Source organism: Carex rostrata, chromosome 19, assembly GCF_964058835.1.
Source record: "Carex rostrata chromosome 19, lpCarRost1.2, whole genome shotgun sequence".
NCBI classification, from domain to species: Eukaryota; Viridiplantae; Streptophyta; class Magnoliopsida; order Poales; family Cyperaceae; genus Carex; species Carex rostrata.
In genome coordinates, this window is record NC_135936.1 from 781,504 (window position 1) to 803,802 (window position 22,299).

The following is a 22,299-nucleotide window of genomic DNA, read 5'->3' on the forward strand; positions in this document are numbered from 1 at the left end:
ACAAAAACAAAAATGTTACTTCATCTGTTCGGTTAAAATGTGGCCCAATATGACCATGATCATAAATGATAGCTAAGCAAACTAACAATAATTGGAACAGCTCATCATATCCTGTTATCCTATCTAAATACAAATGATGAAATATTGGGGTCACCGTTTGGACCAATATCATAACGAAGAATAAATTAAGGACACATCCTGTCAATGGATCAACGCGCTCATAAGCACAGCAAGGTATTTCATGACACTATCAGATAGAAAGTTAGACAATATTCAGGTTTTGATAATCTAATCATTCATCAAAATGCTATTAATAGATTGATAAATACATAACACAAACAAATCAAGACAACTACACATCAACGGACTACAAGCTTAACAAAAAGAAAATGGAAGTTCTTAATCTATCCAATTCATGCATTTTGCATTATATGGAGCCTTTGGTTATTTGCTTTTCTTTAAAATACTACTTGCCTTCTCCATTTGCACTGCTGCCTGAACCTCTCCTGCTCACTGTAGTGTTTTTCAGTATCTACACAAACAAGTAAAGACACTATCAACAAAATCTCAACAAAATTAAAGTGTCGCGGAATGTTTGCTTAATAATGTTGGCAGCTTGCATGTATGATAGCTGATGATAACAACAACATCATCCTCACTTAACTACCACAACATGGACATTCAAATTTTAAAATTGAATTACAAAATAAATGAGGGAAAAAAACTGCCTTTTTCAAACAACATCCAAACTGTGATTGTTTAAGGAGCAAAGTTTTGTGAAAAATAAAAAGGAGTGTATATATGCTAACAATTTTACTTCAATAACTTGCAAATTGTAATAACAGGCGTAATCTTTTTAAAACGCTTTTCATTTAGATGTAACAAACATTGGTAAAATACTTCGGTAGATCTATTTTCTTCAAAATACTGCAAATTTCTCCTGAAATCAAATACTTGCATAATTTTGTTGCAGTTTAAAATGGGAAATTTTATAAAGTGCACTTTTTTTCAAAACATAGAACAAGATACCCTCCTTCCAAAATTCTTAAAATATACAACTCAATATATCTTGCATTGGTTATTTATTTCTTAATTTCTTAAGATTATATCATATACATAATTAGTACATTTTTATTGAAGCATAAGTACCTTATTAAATTGTTTTTAACATGTGATGTGATAAACTAGATAAAATACGTATATTAAAAACATTTATATGTTAGATACTTCTTTTTTTATAAAAAAAGTTAATATCATGGCTTATTATAATTTTTTAAAACGACCCATATGTTGGAAATGTTCTCCTTGTATGCTAATATTATACTTTTTAATTTTAGCAAGTAAAATTTTACACTTAAATTTTTTTATTCTAAATCATTTATACACATAAAAAGTAAAAATTATTCAAAACGGGAATGAAATCACAATTGTATATTTTATTTAAGCAAAGAATAAATGTGAGTAAATATGGAGTAAGAGGGAGGGGAAGAGAGGGAACAAGTGGGGTCCACAAAGCCATTTTGTTAAGAATTTTGGAAGAAGAATATTTTGTTCTGTGTTTTGAAAAAGAAAGACACTTTGTAAAATCCCCCATTTAAAATGCAATTAAGGTGTTTAAGCACCATATAAAAACTAAATGGTGCTTTCCCAATCACCAACTATGTGCCTTGTTTTGTGTTAGCTCTTTGATTGCATTAAACACAAGAAGCTAACTAGATTCAGTCCCTAACGTGAACTTTTTTGGGAAATAAGGACCTTACCTTAAATGTGCTGTTAGGTAGTTAGGAGTACTAGTTAATTAAAAGCCTAAAATTGAAATCTATTTTAAGTAGGAAAAAAAAATCCTCAAAATAAGTAAAAAAATTGCTTGTCTTAAATAAATAAAACAGAAATACAAAATTATTTCATTGGTATGAACATTTAAAAGTACACAATGGGTATCATGCATAAACTACAAACAGTTCTACTGTATCTAAACAGAAAAGGTAATTTTCAAATCTACTCAGTCTCATGTATGGTGGTTCTTGGGGAAATTGCGGTAATGTCTACCATCTGCTTTGATTACTCTATGATCATCTCAATATATGAACTTTCAACCTCACTTGTTATCTATTAAGATTAATGACAAGCAGTGTAATAAGAAGAAAAATATAGAATAATAACCTACCTGGCGAAGCATATTATTCTCATTCTGAAGAGTAGAAACACGCTCATCAAGCTCAGAATTATTCTTCTCCAACTCTTTGACTCGCGCCTCCAGTTCGTTCAGGTATGCTTTCTTTCTCTCCCTTGCTTGCTGTGCTGACACTCTATTTCTCAGCAACCTTTTTCATTTTTCACAATTTTCACATATATACATATCAAATCCATCAGTAACTAGGCTACAACGTCTTTTGCACGTTGTATAGTAAGTTATACGTTGATGATGTTTCAATTTTAAAAAAGAGAACTCTCTAACTGAGTTTGAATTAAAAAAGGGAAAAAAGACGAAAAACTCATGTGACCTTTTGAGGCGCTTGTGCTCTTTATCAGCAGGACTCCTCCCCTTTCTTTTCTGGCCAGGTTGGGTCGACGACTGGGCCTTATCGGGTCCAGCTGATGCAGCTCCCCGACCCGATGTAGACGGCCCGCCAGATCCAATACCGAATTCTGGTACTCGTCTAATCTCTTCGTCGCTCTCCATTCCTGACAAGCTAAATTGATAAGCAATTGCTCGAACATATAGAAAAACAGATGGAAATGTCGCTCACTAACGAATCAAGAAGATAAGATAAGTCAACCGTGGGAATGGAAAGATAGAAACCAGGATTTGAAGGGAAAGGACAATTTCGATAAAAAAAAAAAAAACGAAGTGATTGTTGTATCTTACCTTCTTTCACTTCCATCTGTTGCGCAGAGCTCGAAGATCTCTCGCTACTCGAAGGTAGCGAGCTTGTCACTTGCTCTTGCATTCTGACGAAAATAGAGATAACCAATGAAGAGAGAGATCTACCACTCTCTCTCTCTCTCTCTCTCTGACTTCCCGAGCTGAAAACAGGTAAAGGCGAAAAGCTGGTATGGCAAAGGTAGATAGATCGAATAGTTTAAGGCGGGTTTGCGGGGTTTAGAGACGCTATGTCAACCGTCGAAGGGGGGATGATCCAACAGTGGTCGAGGTGAAAGCGTGGAAGGAGGAGGAGCCATAAACAGTGGAAGGTATCCAAAGGTAAAGAGGAGCGAAGCGTGGGTTTCTATGCGACGCTGATTTAGTGGTGGATGTGCGGCGGGCAGTAAATCTGGCCGGCTCTTATACTTTAATGATGATGAATAGGAGGGTACCTTTCCCTTTTCTCTTATCGCTTTGAAAAGGAAACACACGACACGAGTGCCTAATTAATTTCAACGTAATTATTATCATGGGTAGCGTCACTAGCGTGTTAGAATTTTAAACAAATAATTAGGATTCCGATTTTCTTCCGAGTTTTAAACTTAGTAAATGAAACGATAGGAAGAAAAATAAAAGAAAATGATATATTACCTTATTCTAGAGTTATAATTTTAAAAGACAGAAAAAACAAATAAGAAGCATCAATCTATTCATTATTGTACTATGAGGAGGGTTCAAATGCCTCCATGTTTTTGTGCCTCCATCATGCCTCCATCTTTTTCCATCATTTTTAAACTTCAAACAGTCGATCCGAACCGCTCAACCTAACCTCCATACTAAAATATGTTTGGAGACCAAATTTTATATTTTTAGATTTTTTTTACTATTTTTTTAGATAGGTACAAAAATACTGTTTTTAAATGGTTCAGATTTACTGATTTTGTACCAATCTAAAAAAATAGTAAAAAAATTCCTAAAAATATAAAATTTGGTCTCCAAACATATTTTAGTATGGAGGTTAGGTTGAGCGGTTCGGATCGACTGTTTGAACTTTGAAAATGATGGAGAGAGATGGAGGCATGATGGAGGCACAAAAACATGGAGGCATTTGAACCCTCCTCTTGTACTATTTGTTATCTTTCAATTAGTGGATACTAAACTTAATCATCCTCCCATTTTATTTCTCTATATAGATTTTTTTTTTCTTTTTCCTGGAGAGCAAACTAGAGACAGAATTATTTTCGTCTCCAACCCTTTTTTTTTTCACAACCCGCAAAAACCCGATTTTTTTATTAATATTCAAAAAATAAATCAAATTTAAAAAAATATCCAAATCCCGAACAAATTTCAAAAACTATCCAAACCGATTATCCAATAACCGGATTTTCAACAAATTTCCGGTTAATGGTTTCCCGGACTCAAAACAGTATATCCGGTTAACCATTAACCGGAAAGTTATATTTTCATTTTTTTTTAAATAAAAAAATCCGGTTAATGGTTAACCGGACTTGTATTTTTTTTTAAGTTGTGTTTTTTTTTCAAACAGAAATATTTTTTATTTTTTTATTTTTGTATTGAAATATTAGAAATGTTGAATACTGTCAAAATAGATTTTTTAAGTTGTGTTTTTTTTTATTTTTTTAAATATTTTTTTTTGCAAGTAAGAGCTTGATCAAACTCAGAGAAAACATAAAACGTTATAACGTTTTATAAAAACGTTATAACGTTTTAAGGATGTTAAGGGATTGAAATCCAGTTGTACAAGAGTCCTAAAACGTTATAACGTTTTCACAAAACGTTGTAACGTTTTAATTAAATTTGATCTTCAAAAATCATGTTTTTGATCAAGATTTTACAGAGCAAAACGTTATGTAACGTTGTAACATTTTTGAGCATTTAAGTTGAGCTGTCAGTTAATTTGAAAACCTAAAAATCGCAAAGGGAAAACGTTGTAACGTTTTAGCTCATTTAGCTCAGTTTTGAGCTGACTCTATAAATAGGGGAATGGGCTTTCTTCCCAAACCAACCTAGCCGTCCCTAATTGCAAAAGAGGCGATTTTCTGTGAGCTTGGTTCCACTATTGTTGATTGAGCTTAAAACTTCAATATCTCTCAAACAACCTCAAACCTACTTCACTAATCTCAAGTTAGATTAGGTTAGAGTGATCTATTGAGTGTTTCTCTTATTCATCTAGACTTTGAGACTTCGTTCTCACCTCGAGTAGCTCGTGTGACTTCCCTTGGTTGTAAGGGCTCGCCGGCGTTCATCTCAAGTAGCTTGTGCGACTTCCCTTGGTTGTAAGGGCTCGCCGGTTCACAAGTTATAATCCTTTCGTATTGGGTAATAGAAAGGCGCACCACTTGAGGTTGCCAAGCCCGGAGACGTAGGTCTTTGTTTTGCCGAAATCCGTTAACATCCCGCGTGTCAAATTTCTCTAAACTCATCTATTTACTTTCAATCGCATTTATTTTCAGTTTTTGAGCTAATTAGCGGTGCCCCTTAGCATTAACAACTTCTAGGTAATCCAGAAAATATTGTGATATTTCTAGTACATTTAATTTATTAAAAGTTGTATCTATTTTTGAAAAAAAGCAAAAATTTTAATTTATTTAATGATTGTTTTTCAAAAAGAATTCTCAAAATAGATACAACTTTTAATAAATTAAATGTACTAGAAATATCACAATATTTTCTGGATTACCTAGAAGTGACTTTTGAACCGAGATCAATAACTCACAATCGAAGCATTTTTATTTTTTTTTCCAATAACACATAAATAAATATATTAATTTTTCTTACAGCCGCGAAAAATCCAGCCTGAAAAATATTGATCCGGGTTATTTGTTGCAGTCTTTCTAATAAATCAAATTATATTGTATTCCATCTATTTTTAAAGAAATATATTCAACATTTCTAATATTTCAATACAAAAAATATAAAAAAAATTATGTTTTTAAAAAAAACACAACTTAAAAAAAAAAATACAAGTCCGGTTAACCATTAACCGGATTTTTTTATTTTTTTTTTTTAAAAATGAAAATATAATTTTCCGGTTAATGGTTAACCGGATATACTGTTTTGAGTCCGGGAAACCATTAACCGGAAATTTGTTGAAAATCCGGTTATTGGATAACCGTTTTGGATAGTTTTTGAAATTTGTTCGGGATTTGGATTTTTTTTTAATTTTATTTATTTTTTGGATATTAATAAAAAAATCGGCGCAAAAACAGTAAAATAGTTCTAGCGGAGGAGATCCTTTGGGGCGAAAAATGTTATTAATTTCTAGTTTTGAAATCATGTAGCATATATGTTACATCTCCTTTATTTATTTCATGTATTTTGTGTAGTAAATAAATTAGTAAGGACGGAAATAATTGTTCCTCCTATGTCCTGACATTTATTTGTTATTTTTTATAGAAACTTAATTTTGAATTCCCACTGTACTAATCTAGAATGAGCTGCTTACATGTTTCTCTCTCCTCTCCATGCTTCCATCGATTTTGGATTTTATGCTGACTTTCTATAATTATTATTAAAGATTTAATAGTGTATGTCGCATCGTAACATAATAGCTAAAAAAATGACGCTATGATCATATTGCATCGCTATAACACTGATAGTATCATTGCTTTTCTGATCCGAAAACACTATAGGTCACTAAAACACGCTATTTAGAACCCTAATTATTACTCAATTGACAGTAGAACATTAGAACATGATCGACTTCTTTGCTCATAACACCTTGTTTGGATGGAGAATGGATGAAAAGAATAATATTAAGAATAGAAGAAAAGGAATGAAATAGAAAGGAATATTAAAATGGATCCTGATAACAATCCCCGCAGTCTTAACCCCGCAAAAAATCCCGCACAAACTGCCAAAAAAGTCATGGGGGACCGCTCAAATCATTAATACTCCGCAGAAACTGTTAGTATTTAACTTGAAGCATCAAAGTATTTATCGTGGATTTGCAAAGTATTAATCCTTATGCAATGATCTCTATTTATAACTGAATAAATCAATCCATTAATTGTCCCCGCACAAAATTTCTTTTTTTTTTTGAATTGTCCCCGCAAAACTGGGGACCGTTAAATAAACAATCCTCTCATAAATATTTGTCAGTTATCCCTGCACAAAATTTCATTTTTTTTGGATTGTCCCCGCACAACTGGAGACCATTAAATAAACAATCCCCTCACCCAATGATAAATACTTCTCACACATAATGATAAATATTTTATGTTACATGGATAAATATTTTATGTTACATAAATAAATACTTCTCAGACATAATTGCAATTTTCAGTAAAACATCAATGATAAATACTCTATGTTACATGGATAAATACTCTATGTTATAAGGATAAATATTTTATGTTACATAGATAAATATTTCTCAAACATAATTGCACTTACAGTAAAACATCAATGATAAATATTCTTAGACATAATGATAAATACTCTCATGCATAATGATAAATATTTTATGTTACATGAATAAATATTTTATATTACATAGATAAATATTTCTCAAATATAATTGCAACTTACAGTAAACATCAATGATAAATACTCTCAGACATAATGATAAATATTTTATGTTATATGGATAAATATTTTATGTTACATGGATAAATACTTCTCAGAAATAACAAATAAATATTTATTAACGGGGATTGTTATTAGATAACAGTATAATTAATGCTGGAATTATTTTTAAATGAATAATTAATGCGGGAATTGTTATTAGAGGAAAGCATAATTAATGCGAGAATTGGTATTAAATGACAGTCTAATTTAATGCGGGGATAAAGGGGGGGGGACAGGGGTGGGGGAATTAGTATAATTATTCTATTAAAATATTTATTCTCTTCTTATTTTGATAATTAAAGTGAAAAAATAAATATATCTTTCCTTATCGTCTTATTTATTATTTGATTAACTAAAATTATATAAGATATGTTTTTTCCATCCGTTAGACCGTTACACCTCAAATCAAGAGAAATAAATTCTATTAACTAATATTATGCAATATTAACTCTATTCCCTACTGTACTTCTCATATTTGCCATAATTTGTCAATTAAACAAGTTTGATATATGTTTAACATTTCATTTCATTCTAAGAGCCTGATAATTGTACCTCAAACAAAATTTCCGGACACGTCTCCCAAGTAATTTAATAGAAAAAACTTCCAATGTTAGCTAACTTTTATTTTCAACGCTAATATCCAAAAATTTAAAGCTCTGTTTATAACATTTTACAATGCTACTCGCAAGCTTTTAAACATTTATCTGCGAGCATTAAAATTCTAAATCTATATAGTTTTAACTCTTAACTACTTTTGTTTTCAAGCCAAAAAGGAAAGATTTATTTCACTCACTTTTTTTAATTTTTTTCTCTGATCATTCTCATTCATTTTCTTGACGATCCGTGATGAATTTTGCGAATCTAAAAATATGAATGTTTTTTACCCGATTTTCTCTTTCAAATGAGATCCATGAAGAATAACTTTCGACTTATATTTGTGTCGTAATTTTTTTTACCACTTTAAATCTTTGTGACTTTCAGTTTTTTTTTATTTTGCTTCAAAATAATTTAAACTCTGTTTACAAGCATATAAACCTCATGTACAAGCATATAAACCTCATTAATAACACTTTAAATCTCTAGAATAAAACATATAAACCTCATGTATAAAGAATTTAAACCTCAACAATAACACTTCAAAGCATATAAATATCAACAATAACACTGCATTTACAAAGCATATTAACCTCATGTACAAAGCCTTGAAAATTTTAATTGGTTGTAGACTGAGATTTAGAAACTTGAAAATTTAAAGTGCTCATGAGTTTTACTTTTAAAAAACAAATGACTTAAAAATTACTCAAAATTATTTCTTCATGGATCTTGTTTGAAAGATAAAATCGAATAAAAAACGTTCGTATTTTTATATTCATAAAATTCATCATGGATTGTCAGGAAAATAAATTATAATGATTAGAGAAAAAATAAAAAATAAATGGGTGAAAAGAATCTTTATTTTTTTCTTGAAGACAAAAGTAGTTGAGAGTTAAAACTATCTAGAAATGCTTTTAGACAGAGATATATATGCTTGCGAGTAACATTTGAAAATATTATAAACATAACTTTAAATGTTTGGATATTAGCGCGGAAAATGAAAGTTAGACAATATTGAAAAGTTTTTTCTATTAAACTATTTAGATGGCACACTTGGATATGATAGCTCGAAATACCATAACATTTCTCTTCATCCTATTACCTCTCTTTCATTAATCTCTATCCAAACAAGATGTAAAAAAATTGATCATTACCAATAATCCATTAAAAATAAAGAGAAAGAGAATCAATAAGCACATGACACCCTCATTCTCTCAATGAGGATTCTCCACTTTTGATTTATATATCTAATAACTAACTGTATTGAAGTGCATAATTCACAACAAACATATTTTTCATCAAAAAAAAAACAAATATGTTCACTTTATTGAAATCCGGAAAGAACAATTCTTTGTGAATATTAAATAATTGGATGACGTGACCTCTAATTAATCTTTACTAAATATAAAGTTATATAGAAGTTTTAATTATTAGCAATTAGATTCTTGCTCCACTACCAATATTTTTATTTTCGAAATGGCTAACTATGTCTGTCACATCCGATATTTGAACAATTAATTAGTTCTCAATAAATATTTATGTCATTTTTATTTTTTTAAATTAGTTTTAATTCCATTTGTGCTTAATATTTTTTTTAATTCAAGTTTTGCATCCTGTAATTGTTAAGTGCACATTAATTGTAAGTTAATGTGTTATTCTAAACAAAATGTAAATTCAGCAATTATTCCATATCACTGCAACTGAAATTTACAATTGATTTGTTAAATAGGACGAAGATGCTCTAACATAACTCTCGCTTGATTAGTTTATAAGTCAAATTGAGCTGAACTCGATTTGAAATTCAATGGATCGAGTTGTCAAGCTCAAACTAATGTGACTCGGCTCTACAATTATTAGATTTTTATATTATTTTTCATATTATCATGAAAATTTTAAGTAATAATTAATAACTAATATTATTCTATATTTTTGGAAATAAATTCATTTCATTATGAATATTTATGTTTTATAATAAAGTTAAAACATGTTTTTAAGAAGAGATTTATGTTATATCAATTGCGCTACACACTTCAAAATAACGAACGCAATTATGAGAATCAATTTTTGATCTAGTGGCAAAGACAATGATCTTTGTACGAGAAGTTGCATATTCAAAACATGAATTGGGAATCCTTAATGGATATTAAATACAATTTGGTGGCTTGATTTCTGACTTAATTTACTCGAATAACACGCACAATTATATATCAAATTATTTTGAGTCGAGATACCTAAAAATATGTGTTATTTGTGAGGATAAAAAATAACTATTATTGAAGGAACAAAAAAAATTATTGTAATCAAGCAAATTATTAGCCTAATTATTTTACACTCAAGTTACTTGAACAAAACAAAAAATCTAATCGAAAGAATTAAGTTGAGTTTCCCTCGAATCAAATAAAACAAAACAGTACAATTTACGAATTGAACTTACGAACTAAAAATAGACGAATCATACAAGATGAATTGACATTATTAAATTACCTAATAAAATTATGAATATATTAAATTTGTTAGCGTAACACTTCACTAATGATGTGCAGAGCACACAACCAATTGCAGCAAGCTCAGCTTTTATGAACTAATTTTTGGAACTCTTTTTTAAGTAAAGATTGGAAGTCAGATTACTTTATTATTTAATATTAATAAAATATTTTTTCTTCTGAATTTCGAATTTGCTATAAAACTTTTATAAGGAGAGTATTGATTTTGTCACTAGATTAAATACTTATTTTCTAATTTTAAAATTATCGATTTGAACCTGGCTAAACATATGGATTTTATAATTAAGCGTGCTTGGAGGGTAGAGCCCTCGACTCCTGAGGCACAGGGTCTTGGAAGTCATATATTATTAGGTCATCAGAAAGTTTAAACTTGGGATAAAATCTTTGATGCATAGAAATTTTCCTCTTTTATAAAGAAAAATTGAGAGAGACGTCACTATTAAGCCTGTGATGCTTCTAATTAAGCCTGCTGATTATTGTAACTGGTAAGACGTCATTGTTATACTTTTTTTTTTTGGATATTTCTAGTGTGCATTCAATTTCTAAATCTGATTTTATTGTACATCTATGGTCAAAATGTAAATATGAGAGATTTAAACTTTTATTTTTAATTCGGGAAAGCATATTTTGGTCAGCTTAGTTAATTATTAGACGGAAAGTAATCATTTACATTTAACTGTACATAGTAATTACTAATTAGATATTGAAAATGCGCAGCTGTGATAAAAAAATCCATATAAAAAGATACTAAAATTGATACGTGTTAAAAATAAATTTGTATATAATCCTTTGAATCGGTAATTATGCAGAAGTCCATTAAAATTAGATGTTCGGTGAAATATTGGATGCACAAGGACTCGGTAGGTAGCTTGACATGTCCATTAAAATTAGATGTTCGGTTAAATTCTCAGCAACTTTTTGGTTTTGGTTAGGCCAGTGTCAATTACTGTATTTTGGTTAGGCCAGAGATAGAATCTCATTACCTCAGCCCCAGTTTAGAAGGTTTAGTATTGGATTACTTTTCTATTATTGTATTTTGGTGGTTTTTGAAAAGACGAGCTTATGTGTTTTGCTCTGACATTTGTGTTTTGTGCTTTAATTAATTGCAATGGACAGTTTCCCTTTATGTAACTTAACTTTTATGTTTTATATATGAAAAGGATATTTTGTTGTCTTTTATAAGAGTAGAACTAGGGTGCTCTTAAGCTTATCAAAGTTTTGGTGAGCTTAATTCTAAAACTCATCAAATCAATTTCAAATGACGAATCCGAACCTTTGAAACCCGCCTACCTTACGTGTGATGCATCTACATGTGAAATTTTTAAACATTCGAATTAATTTAGTATAAAGTCAAGCGTTCAAAAAACGTTCAAAAAATGAATGCACCAAAATTAATTTATTAACCTTCTAATTTTGACTGCTTGACTTTATACTAAATCAATTCGAATGTTTAAAAATTTCACATGTAGATGCATCACACGTGAGGTAGGCGGGTTTCAACGGTTTGGATTCGTCATTTGAAATCGATTTGATGAGTTGTAGAGTTAAGCTCACCAAAATTTTGGTGAGCTTAAGAGCACCCTAGTTCTACTCCTTTTATAAATATATATATAGAGAGAGTAGAACTAGGGTGTTCTAGTTTATCAATTTTTTTGGTGAACTCAAGTCTAAAACCCATCGAATCTGCTTCAAATAACGAATCCAAACTGTTGAAATCCGTCTACCTTACGAGTGATGCGTCTACATGTAAAATTTTTTAATTTTGAAATTAATTTTGCATACAATCAAGTGGTAAAAAAAATTCAAAAAATGAATGCATTAAAATTAATTTATTAACCTTCTAATTTTAAACGCTTGACTTTATACTAAATTAAATCAAATATTTAAAAAAAAATCATGTAGACGCATCACTCGTAAGGCAGACAGGTTTCAACGGTTCAGATTCATAATTTGAAGCAAATTCGATGAGTTTTAGACTTGAGTTCACCAAGAAGCTTGGTGAACTTAAGAACACCCTAGTTCTACATACATACATACGTACGTACGTACACACGCGCACGCACACACAGACATACACACACAACTTCAAAATTGCTTAATAAATAGTAAAAGAAATTCCAAAAAATGTAAAATTTGGTTTCCATGCACATTTCAATATGGAGATCATGTTGAGCGGTTCAGATCGATTGTTTGGATTTTCAAAATAGAAATATAGTGCCATGGAGCACCAACTCATTTTACTCCATGGCTCACCGTAGCTCATCTCTCTCTCTCTCTCTCTCTCTCTCTCTCTCTCTCTATATATATATATATATATATATAGTAAGGCTACCATACATTGCAATGCATAGGCATTTTTGTGCATTGGATTATAATCACCAGATTAAAAGTCCAAATAACCGATCCAAACTGTTCATCTTGTTCTCCATATTAATATGTGTTTGGAGACCAAATTTTATATTTTTTGGAATTTTTTTACTATTTATTAAGTCAATTTGAAAATCGTTGATCCAGCGGTGCCTTTTGATTTTACTGTTACCGTTGGATAAGTGATTTTCAAAGTGGCTTAATAAATAGTAAAAAAAATTCTAAAAAATGTAAAATTTGGTCTCCAAGAACATATTAATATGGAGAACAAGATGAATGGTTTGGATCGGTTATTTGGACTATGAATCCAGTGATTTAGAGTCCAATGCACAAAAATGTCTATGCATTGCAATGTATGGTAGCCTTACTAGTTACTATATATATATATATATATATATATAGAGAGAGAGAGAGAGAGAGAGAGAGAGAGAGAGAGAGCAAAACTAGGGTCTGATGTGCTCACCAAGAGGGATTGGTGAGCACACCTCCAAAAGACTATCGGATTCATGACTTCGAACTACGAATCTAAACCGTTGAAATCCAAGTACTTCACGAGTGATGTATGTGCATATAAATTTTTTAAAGTTTCGAATTCATTTAGTACATGGTCAAGCGATAAAAACAATAAAAAAATTATAAGTTAACTTCTTAATTGTTTTATGTATTAATTTTTCATCATTTCGTTGCTTTCTCCTTTCTTCCACCGGTCTGTCGACTTTGCATATGCAAATTGAAGAAAGAGTCAATTTAATTTATAAGTGAATAGCAGCAGGTGTGTTCTTACTTTGCATTGTGGAAGTATAATTTCACAAAACTTGATCCTGTGTTCATACTAGCACACCATTTATGACAATGATTTGAACAAATATGTCTCTGATGGAAATTGCAGAAGTACAGTTGGAGGTGAGAAAGAATGATACTTTTTTTGCCTGAGAGGAAGAAAATACAAAAATAACATCAGGCTTAATCGGGTTACTGGATCTGGGTTTTGGAAAGCAACAGGAATAGACTGCCCGATATACTCTTCGGATTCAGGAAGCATTACATGTATTGGCCTAAAAAATTCACTGATGTACCAAGACTATAGAGGAAGTGCTGGTAAAGGTACCAAGACTGATTGGATGATGCATAAGTTTTATATAGGGGCATACAAGAAATTTTTATATATATTAGAAGGGTTGCTAATTTACTCTGTAAATTGATGCACTATGTAATTGATGTTATTACATGGTTTATGTAATTTTGATGCTTTAGTTGAAATTAGTATTTGATGCTTTATATAATTCGATTCTTTGTGGGAGTAAACTTTGCATGAATGTATACAAATTTTCTTGTTGAATGTGCACTCTTGTGCAGGGGCAGACGCAGGATTTTTGTCAGGGCGGGACAATAATCGGATGTAAATAGCTTATTGGGTTCAAACCCAATAACTTATCGGGTACAATTCAACATAACAAAAAAATTCCAATTAATATAATAAAAATCCTAAATTACTTGAAAAAAAATCAACAATTCAACATTTATAGGGAATTTGTAATCAACATTTTGGTTCAACTTGGCAGCCTCTGCCTTTGAATTCAAAAAAAAAAAAAAACATTTTAGTTCAACTAATTTTCGCTATTTGGAATCAGCGCCTATTTGGGCTCCGCTAATTTGTTTCGCTCAGAGTTTATATAGGCTCCGTTCCGTCTATTAGAATTCCAGAATGGGCTACAGGGGGCAATTTGAATTTCCGGGAGGGGCAGAGGTCCGAAAAGCAGATTTTTAGTACTATTTTTGAAAATCTAGCGGGGGGCAGCTGACCCCCCTATGCTACAATGGGTCCGCCCCTGCTCTTGTGTATATTAAAGGAGACATGAGCATGATTCATTAGAAGTTTGTTTACAAGCAAATTTCCTTGTTGAATGTGCATTGTAGTGTACAAAGGTACCAGTAAATATCATTATTGTGTACAAAGGTACCAGTAAATATCTTTCACCTCTTCTTCAGACATTGGATATGGAGGGTTGCCTGCACCAGGAGGTCCAAAACTTGGATCGTATCTGGACTTCTTTCCTCTTCCAACAGAAGAATATCTGGGAGATCCTTAACATCAAAATGCATTATAAGATTTAATTTAAAGAAAGAATCATCTCCTCTAGATTTACACCAAAATTGAGTCAAAGAAATAATCTTAGCACCAATAATCCTACTAAAATAAGGAGAACTAACATTAAAACATAATATATTTCGTTCTAACCAAATAATCCATATAACAGCCCCTCGTAATAATTTAATTAATAGTCTATCTTTTAAAGGAATAGAAACATCAATCATCCATAAATCATTCAAAGTATGACAATTATAACTAAAGTTGCTATGATCTGCTATCCAGTTCCATATTAAGTTAATGTAAGAACATTGAACAAAAAGATGCTCTGTACTCTCTATTTGATCACAAAACACACATTTCATATTTCCTTGCCAGTCTTTATTTGCTAAGTTAGTCTTAGTCAAAATCTTGTCCTTTCAAACAAGTCACAAAAATATTTTAATTTTTAATGGAATATAAGATTTTCATATAGTGTTATATTCAGAATTAGTCATTCCTCCATATTCTAACCATTTATAAAAAGAATGAACGTTAAAGTTATACTAAATTAATTCCTCCATATTCTAATGTTTGAAATTTTCACATGTAGACGCATTACTCGTAATAAGGTAAGCAGATTCAGTTCGGATTCGTTATTTGAAACTGATTTGACGGATTTTTAACTTGAGTTCATCAAAAAACTTGGTGATCTTAAGAACACCCTAGTTCTACTCGTTGGATGCACGTACACTACAAAAGTAGAAACACCTTTTTTGATACACCATGCACGACCACTTTTTTTGTTGCATTGATGATTTAAATTTTAACTTAAAAAGCAAACTCAAACTATTATTTTTGTAATTGTCATATGGAATATTTATTAACAAAAAAAAAATTGAGGTAATTCCTTTATAATCATTAGATAAGAAAAACCAACGGACATAAATAACTCACTATTAAAATTTGCATTATTATTTATTATTATGGACAATTAAGTACCGCTGCATCGATCCTTAAGTGCAAAACATTATCGGCCCATGCATGCAACTAAAAATGACCGACCGTCACTTTTTTGGCATATTGATTTTCTACCAAAATTATAATGCAATATTTACTTATATGCATTGCTCGTGACACTGAATAAAATCAATAATTTATTTTTTTAATTTGAAATTATAATATTAAATTATTAATACAAATTATTACAAAGTAAAGTACTATCATGTGATATGTCAGAAAAAAAACATAAGTGTATACTCAATGAAAATAAATTATATTTTTGATCAATTCCCTGGAGTTAGGCTATTATACAAACATGTATTTGAAATAAAATTATTCAAAGTATATTTTCTCATGTCCAAACAGTCTATCCAGATCATTCATTATGTTCTACATATCAATTTTTTTTTTTACTATTTATCATATTTTGAAAGTTGGACCTAAAATAATACCAAAAAAAAAACTTTTTAATATTAAATATGATATTTTTTTTTCTGAAATCCAAAATAACAGTTAAAAATTATAATATGAGTAAAATTTGGTTTTATATAAGACTGATGATATGTGAAACCCATTTAAACAGCTTGGATTGACCATTCAAACTTCCAAAAAATAGTATATAATTTGAAATATATATCTGCTTAATTACATAGCATAAGTCCAATCACCTAGCACTGAAGCAACCATTAGAATTGACCGTTTTTAGTATTTCTTTGTTGTGTTTTTATTTTCCCCTTTTTTTCTGATGCAAGTGCGTTGTTTTGTTTTACTTGTGTGTTGGTGCTTTATTAATTAATTAGTCGGCCTAGGGTTGTTGCACAAGCCGTTGTGTTTTGACAAGTTGCAACTTAAAGCACATCAAACTTCCCAACAACTTAAATCAACGTTCTTATAATCATTTAATATAACCTTTTAAATCTAATTAATATATATACTATTCAACATATATGAATAATCTCGAGGTTCCTATCAGAACCTAGCTGCTGCTGCTGTCAGTGCTGTGCTGTATTTGGGGTCATACACACATACATGCATGCAGTTGATCCATACAGGATTGCAAACCCTTGGCATGTTTAGCCGACATCACTTGTGCATCATGTGCAATACCACATGGCAGATAAACAGTTGAAGCCCCATGTATTAATATGGTCACACCATGTCATGTGCACCTTGCTATATATATATAAAACGGTTTCTTATGTTTTTATGCGCTAGCTTCTATGCATGATTGGCACATGCATCGGATTGGCCTCGAATTATCCGTCTTTAATTTGGCTTGTATTAAATTGTTACGACTAATTTAGTATTTTTCTTGTTCCTTGTAAAGATGGCAAAACAAACATCAAAACATAAAGTTTCATGTTTTCTGATCGATGCACCCTAGCTAGTTGGGTGCTGATTTTAACACAACTATTTTTTTATTAACACAACAATTTTAAATTTTTTATTTGTAATAGACAACTTTGTCCCTCTTTTATTGTTGCTATAACTTGTCTTAATTATTTGATTATGCAATCAATACTTTCTTTATTTTAATGATTTTGATTCATTTTATTTCTAAAATCAAAATACTTCTCTCTAGATGTATTCTTTCCTAAGAACGAAAGACAATAATTAATTAAAATTTAAAACTCATAATTAACGAGCTGAAAAATCAATTTATAAATCAACAAAAAAAACTTATATTTAAATTAACAGATAATAAATTGTAGATTTTATTAATTAAAATGATCATATTTAAAGATAAAATTACCTAATATTTAATTAAATTATATAATTTACAATTAACAAAAAATATTGTCAATATAATTTTTAATCAATTGAGTAACATAATTAAAAGTAGAAAGCAATTACATCTATAGCAAAAAGCAAAAAAAAAAAAAAGCTACGTGGCAATTGGGGCATATTATTTCAAAATTTAATTGGGTAACATGCTAAATATTTGTTTTCTCCTTTTCATCGTATAGTATACAATTAGAAGAAAATATGAATGAAGGATAATAAATTTAGAAGTTGATATTTAAAAAACTTGTTAATTAAAAAAAGAAATAAATGACTCCTTGATTGAGAAACAGTTTGAGGGATAAAGTTGTCTATTTATTAAAATATTTAAAGCTTGTTGTGTTAATAATATTTTTTTGTTGTGAATATCAGCACCATATCTAGTTTAATAGACATAAATCCACATCTCCTAACGACAAATGGCTTGTATCAAATTTAACGGACAGAAAGGGTAATTTCAATAATGCGCCTAAAGACAACAGAATAATATAATTAAACCTATATGTACATTATTATAGCACTACTGCAATCAAACATGCTATTATATATCTTCCCAGATGACAAATCAAAGTGGGGAAAAAAAAAAAGAGGAACAAACTACAACCTCATTTTTAGATCCAGTAACCCATCGAAAAACATCAATTTCTCAAAGGAAAATGAAAACCATACTATTTTCTTCTCCAAACTATGAAATATGAATTATACAAAAGGCACCCTCTCTCATCACTACAATGAATTTAACAAGAACTAAAAAATATATATATATATATATATATTGAGAACATACGTAGTCCTAGCGCCTTACAGGTCGCTTCACCGGCTTTCTAGATTCAGTCTTTCGAAAAATGGAGCAAATTATACAACCTGAGACCTTCGGTGATGGCGGGTCTACATCAGGCGAGACGTAAGCAGTATGAAAAACTTGCTTCTTAGCAGCAGTTTTACTACTCTTCTTTATGTCTAATACCTGTTTTCCTTCTTCGACTTCTCGCTTCAACATGTCGATAGAGCCAACACTTCGGGAGTGTCTCAACTGTGGCAAATCGGGTTTCTGTTCCTCGTCGTGCTCTCCATGCTTCTCTTCTTCATTGTTGAGGCTCGCAAGAAACCGCTCATCCCAGACCAGACCGGATGAACCAGATCGTCTGAACGTCGTTGCTGATCTCTGCAACCCTTCCATATGTTTCCTTTTCCTCTCTGCTCTCTCTTTAAATGGTGATGCTTGAACAGGCGATACAAATTACATAAATAATTCTGTGTGTTTGCCCGGGGGCGGGGATATATAAGCAGGGATTGTCGTTGATTGTATGTGGCTTGGAAGAATTATGTAAGCCTATGTGAAGTGAGTTCGTAACGTGTCCCATTTAATTATTTTCTAGTGCATGTGATGGGAATGACAGAATGAGACATGTAACTCGTTACAGGAAATATCATACTGCACATGCCACAGGAACCGAGGATTAAGTTTCCAGACATGGAGATGGGGATATGGGATTAAGCAGGGACGAAATAACAGTCAAATAAGACTACTTTGACATTGAAGTGCGACGATTCTACAGAAGTAGTTGGTACAGACAGCTTTTTTTTATAGATTTTTCTACCGACCTTAGACGACTTATTCTTGGTCTTTAGACCTGACGATTTCATTGGACTCGTGGTCTGCCGTTGAGTATAAATATACATTATATATAGAATAATTATATGAATCTCCTCACTTCTATCCCTCCATCATTCTTCTATCTTTTAAATCAATTTTAGAAGTGATTTTTTTTTTCCTTTTTCAATGTCATCCACATTTCTCACGATCTATGAGAAATTTTATGAATCTAAAATCACAAACGTATTATACGCAATTTTATCTTTCAAATGAGATCCATGATGACATACTTTCAGACTCATCGTCACACAAGTATTTATACCTCATCGTGTAAATATTTATACCTATACTTGTAAGTATTTATCCCCAATTGTGGATCCCGTATCTCCGCATGTCCCCATCATCCCTCCATCTCTTAAACAGATTTTAACTTTCATAAACTAACTTAACTAACTAGTTTAATTAAATTTATTCAAAACACTGTGGTATTCCAAGTTTAATTAAATTCATAGGTATAAATATTTAGAAGATAATAAATTAATACTTGCAAACTAAGATATTAATATTTGCATGTCTAACTTGATATGACTATATGGGGGGTCACTCAAACTACATGAGGAGAAGAATCATACACGTTTTTAGATGTGGTTTTTTGTTTTTCAATGTTGTCCACATCTCTCACAATCTATGAGGAATTTTGCGAATCTAAAAGCACGAACGTATTCCACGCAATTTTATCTTTCAAATGAGATCCATGATGACATACTTTCGGGCTCATCGTCACACAAGTATTTACACCTCATCATGCAAGTATTTATACATATACTTGTAAATATTTATCCCCAACCGTGGATCCCACATCTCCGTATCAACATTTCCCAATCGTCCCTGCGTCAACATTTCTCTAACAAAAATAGTTGACCACATAGGTATAAATACTTCAGTGCACAGGTATAAATATTTGTAATACTTGATATTAATACTTTTAAATATCAGCAGTGTCATATGTGGAAAATACTAGCTAGGTATAAATACTTAGATGACGAGGTATAAATACTTGTGTAACGACGAGCTCGAAAGTATGTCATCATGGATCTCATTTGAAAGATAAAATTGCGTAGAAGACGTTCGTGGTTTTAGATTCACAAAATTCCTTATAGATCGTAAGAAATATGGACGAGATTGAATAAATAAATTTGAAAGAATAATAGAAGGATGAAAGTGGGAGAACAATTATCAGGGCCTTATTTATATCCACTATTGGTTCAGTTGAGGTATCACTCCCAAGTTAATTACCGGTAAAAAGAATATTTCAACTGTATGACTTTGACCAAGTTTAATATAATTTGTAGAGCTAAAGGTAGTAATTAAAAAATTAAGGAAAAAAAAATCCAATTTATAATTTCTTTCCAAAGCAAGAACGTGTACAATAACCTAATTTGAAGCAAGAATCGACGGCCATTTTTATTAATATCCCTAAAAAAAAAGAAAATTTTAAAAATGCCCCTGTCCCCCAATTTTTATCGAATATGCCCTGACCGCCTGGGCCTGGGGCGGCCCAAATAACCCAGTGAGGCGCCCCCCCCAGTGGCGCCCCATATCACAAGTGAGGCGCCACCCCCTGGGGCGCCTCACTGGTATTTGTTTTTTTTTTTTTTTTTTTTTTTTTTTGAGAAATCTGAGGATTTTGATTTGAATAATTTTGTTGAAAAAAGTGTTGGGTTTATGTGTATGTGTATGTCAAAAAATAAAATATTATGTGTATGTGTATGTGTATGTGTATGCTAAAAAATAAAATATTTGAAGAGTTTTGTGAAGAAAAACAGATTAATCTGGACCGCACATCTTAATGGGTAATTTGACTAATCTGGACCGTCGGTTAAAGAATTTTCATGCAATTGACTTCTCTGAAAATAAAATTCTCCGGGATAAACAGAGCGGTGCTTCGTAGTCTCAGACATCGCTCGCAGGGGGCTGCCGCCCCCCTGCCACCCCCCGCATACTCCTACAATCAGGTCACCAAATTTTATATTTTTTGAATTTTTTTTACTATTTTTTTAGATTTATTGAAAATCACTGTTTTTGGATGGTCCCGAATTTTCACATACACATACACATACACATACACACATACACATATACATATACATAAATAATATACGGTTACCAATTTTTTTTTTTAAATACCAACCGTAAGAACAGAAATTACATAAAAGACCCTGAAAACGCTAAAATTATAAAGAACGGTCCAAAACTCCATAAAGGAAGACTTGGATCGCGAATCTGAGCCATCTGACGGTCGGATCGAGCTGGAAACGAAGTTAGCTTGGATTTGGGGCTGTGGAGCTCCTGTCAAAATTTCAGCACGATCCGACGGACGGATCAAAAGTTACACGCCTTTTCGTAGGACCATGTTGCATCATTATTATTTTTTTTTACTTTTTTTAAAAAAAAAATTTCATGTATATTTTCAATAGAAAAATAAAAAATATTAAAATTTTCTGTTTTTAAAAAAAAGTAAAAAAAAAAAAAAAATTGGTAACCGTATATTATTTATGTATATGTATATGTATATGTGTATGTGTATATGTGTATGTGTATGTGAAAATTCGGGACCATCCAAAAACAGTGATTTTCAATAAATCTAAAAAAATAGTAAAAAAAATTCAAAAAATATAAAATTTGGTGACCTGATTGTAGGAGTATGCGGGGGGTGGCAGGGGGGCGGCAGCCCCCTGCGAGCGATGTCTGAGGCTACGAAGCACCGCTCTGTTTATCCCGGAGAATTTTATTTTCAGAGAAGTCAATTGCATGAAAATTCTTTAACCGACGGTCCAGATTAGTCAAATTACCCATTAAGATGTGCGGTCCAGATTAATCTGTTTTTCTTCACAAAACTCTTCAAATATTTTATTTTTTAGCATACACA

General features: G+C 31.2%; 1 protein-coding gene and 1 pseudogene across 2 annotated transcripts; both read right to left on the minus strand.

Annotated features, from left to right (window-relative positions):
• Positions 1-223: 223 nt before the first annotated feature.
• On the minus strand, positions 224-3,149 carry HY5 (Basic-leucine zipper (bZIP) transcription factor family protein). Of its 2 annotated transcripts, none has more exons than XM_078320939.1 (4): positions 2,870-3,149; positions 2,505-2,685; positions 2,168-2,324; positions 224-532 (listed from the first exon to the last, which is right to left on the minus strand). In XM_078320939.1, the coding sequence occupies exons 1-4, from the start codon at positions 2,949-2,951 to the stop codon at positions 467-469; spliced, it is 486 nt and encodes a 161-aa protein (XP_078177065.1). In that variant the 5' UTR covers positions 2,952-3,149; the 3' UTR covers positions 224-466. The 2 variants fall into 2 exon arrangements, with proteins under 2 accessions (XP_078177065.1, XP_078177064.1); XM_078320938.1 differs by having other exon boundaries at positions 2,164-2,324; positions 2,870-3,063.
• A 15,208-nt stretch (positions 3,150-18,357) lies between these two features.
• Positions 18,358-19,042, minus strand: LOC144571537 (uncharacterized protein At1g15400 pseudogene; annotated as a pseudogene).
• Positions 19,043-22,299: the final 3,257 nt, after the last annotated feature.

Excerpts from the sequence above, each read along its gene's own strand:
- HY5 (XM_078320938.1), bottom strand. The coding sequence starts at position 2,951 with ATGCAAGAGCAAGTGACAAGCTCGCTACCTTCGAGTAGCGAGAGATCT. Across the intron at positions 2,686-2,869 it reads ACAGATGGAAGTGAAAGAAG|GAATGGAGAGCGACGAAGAG; the intron begins GTAAGATACAAC and ends TTAGCTTGTCAG. Across the intron at positions 533-2,163 it reads TAATATGCTTCGCCAGGTAG|ATACTGAAAAACACTACAGT; the intron begins GTTATTATTCTA and ends TTGTTTGTGTAG.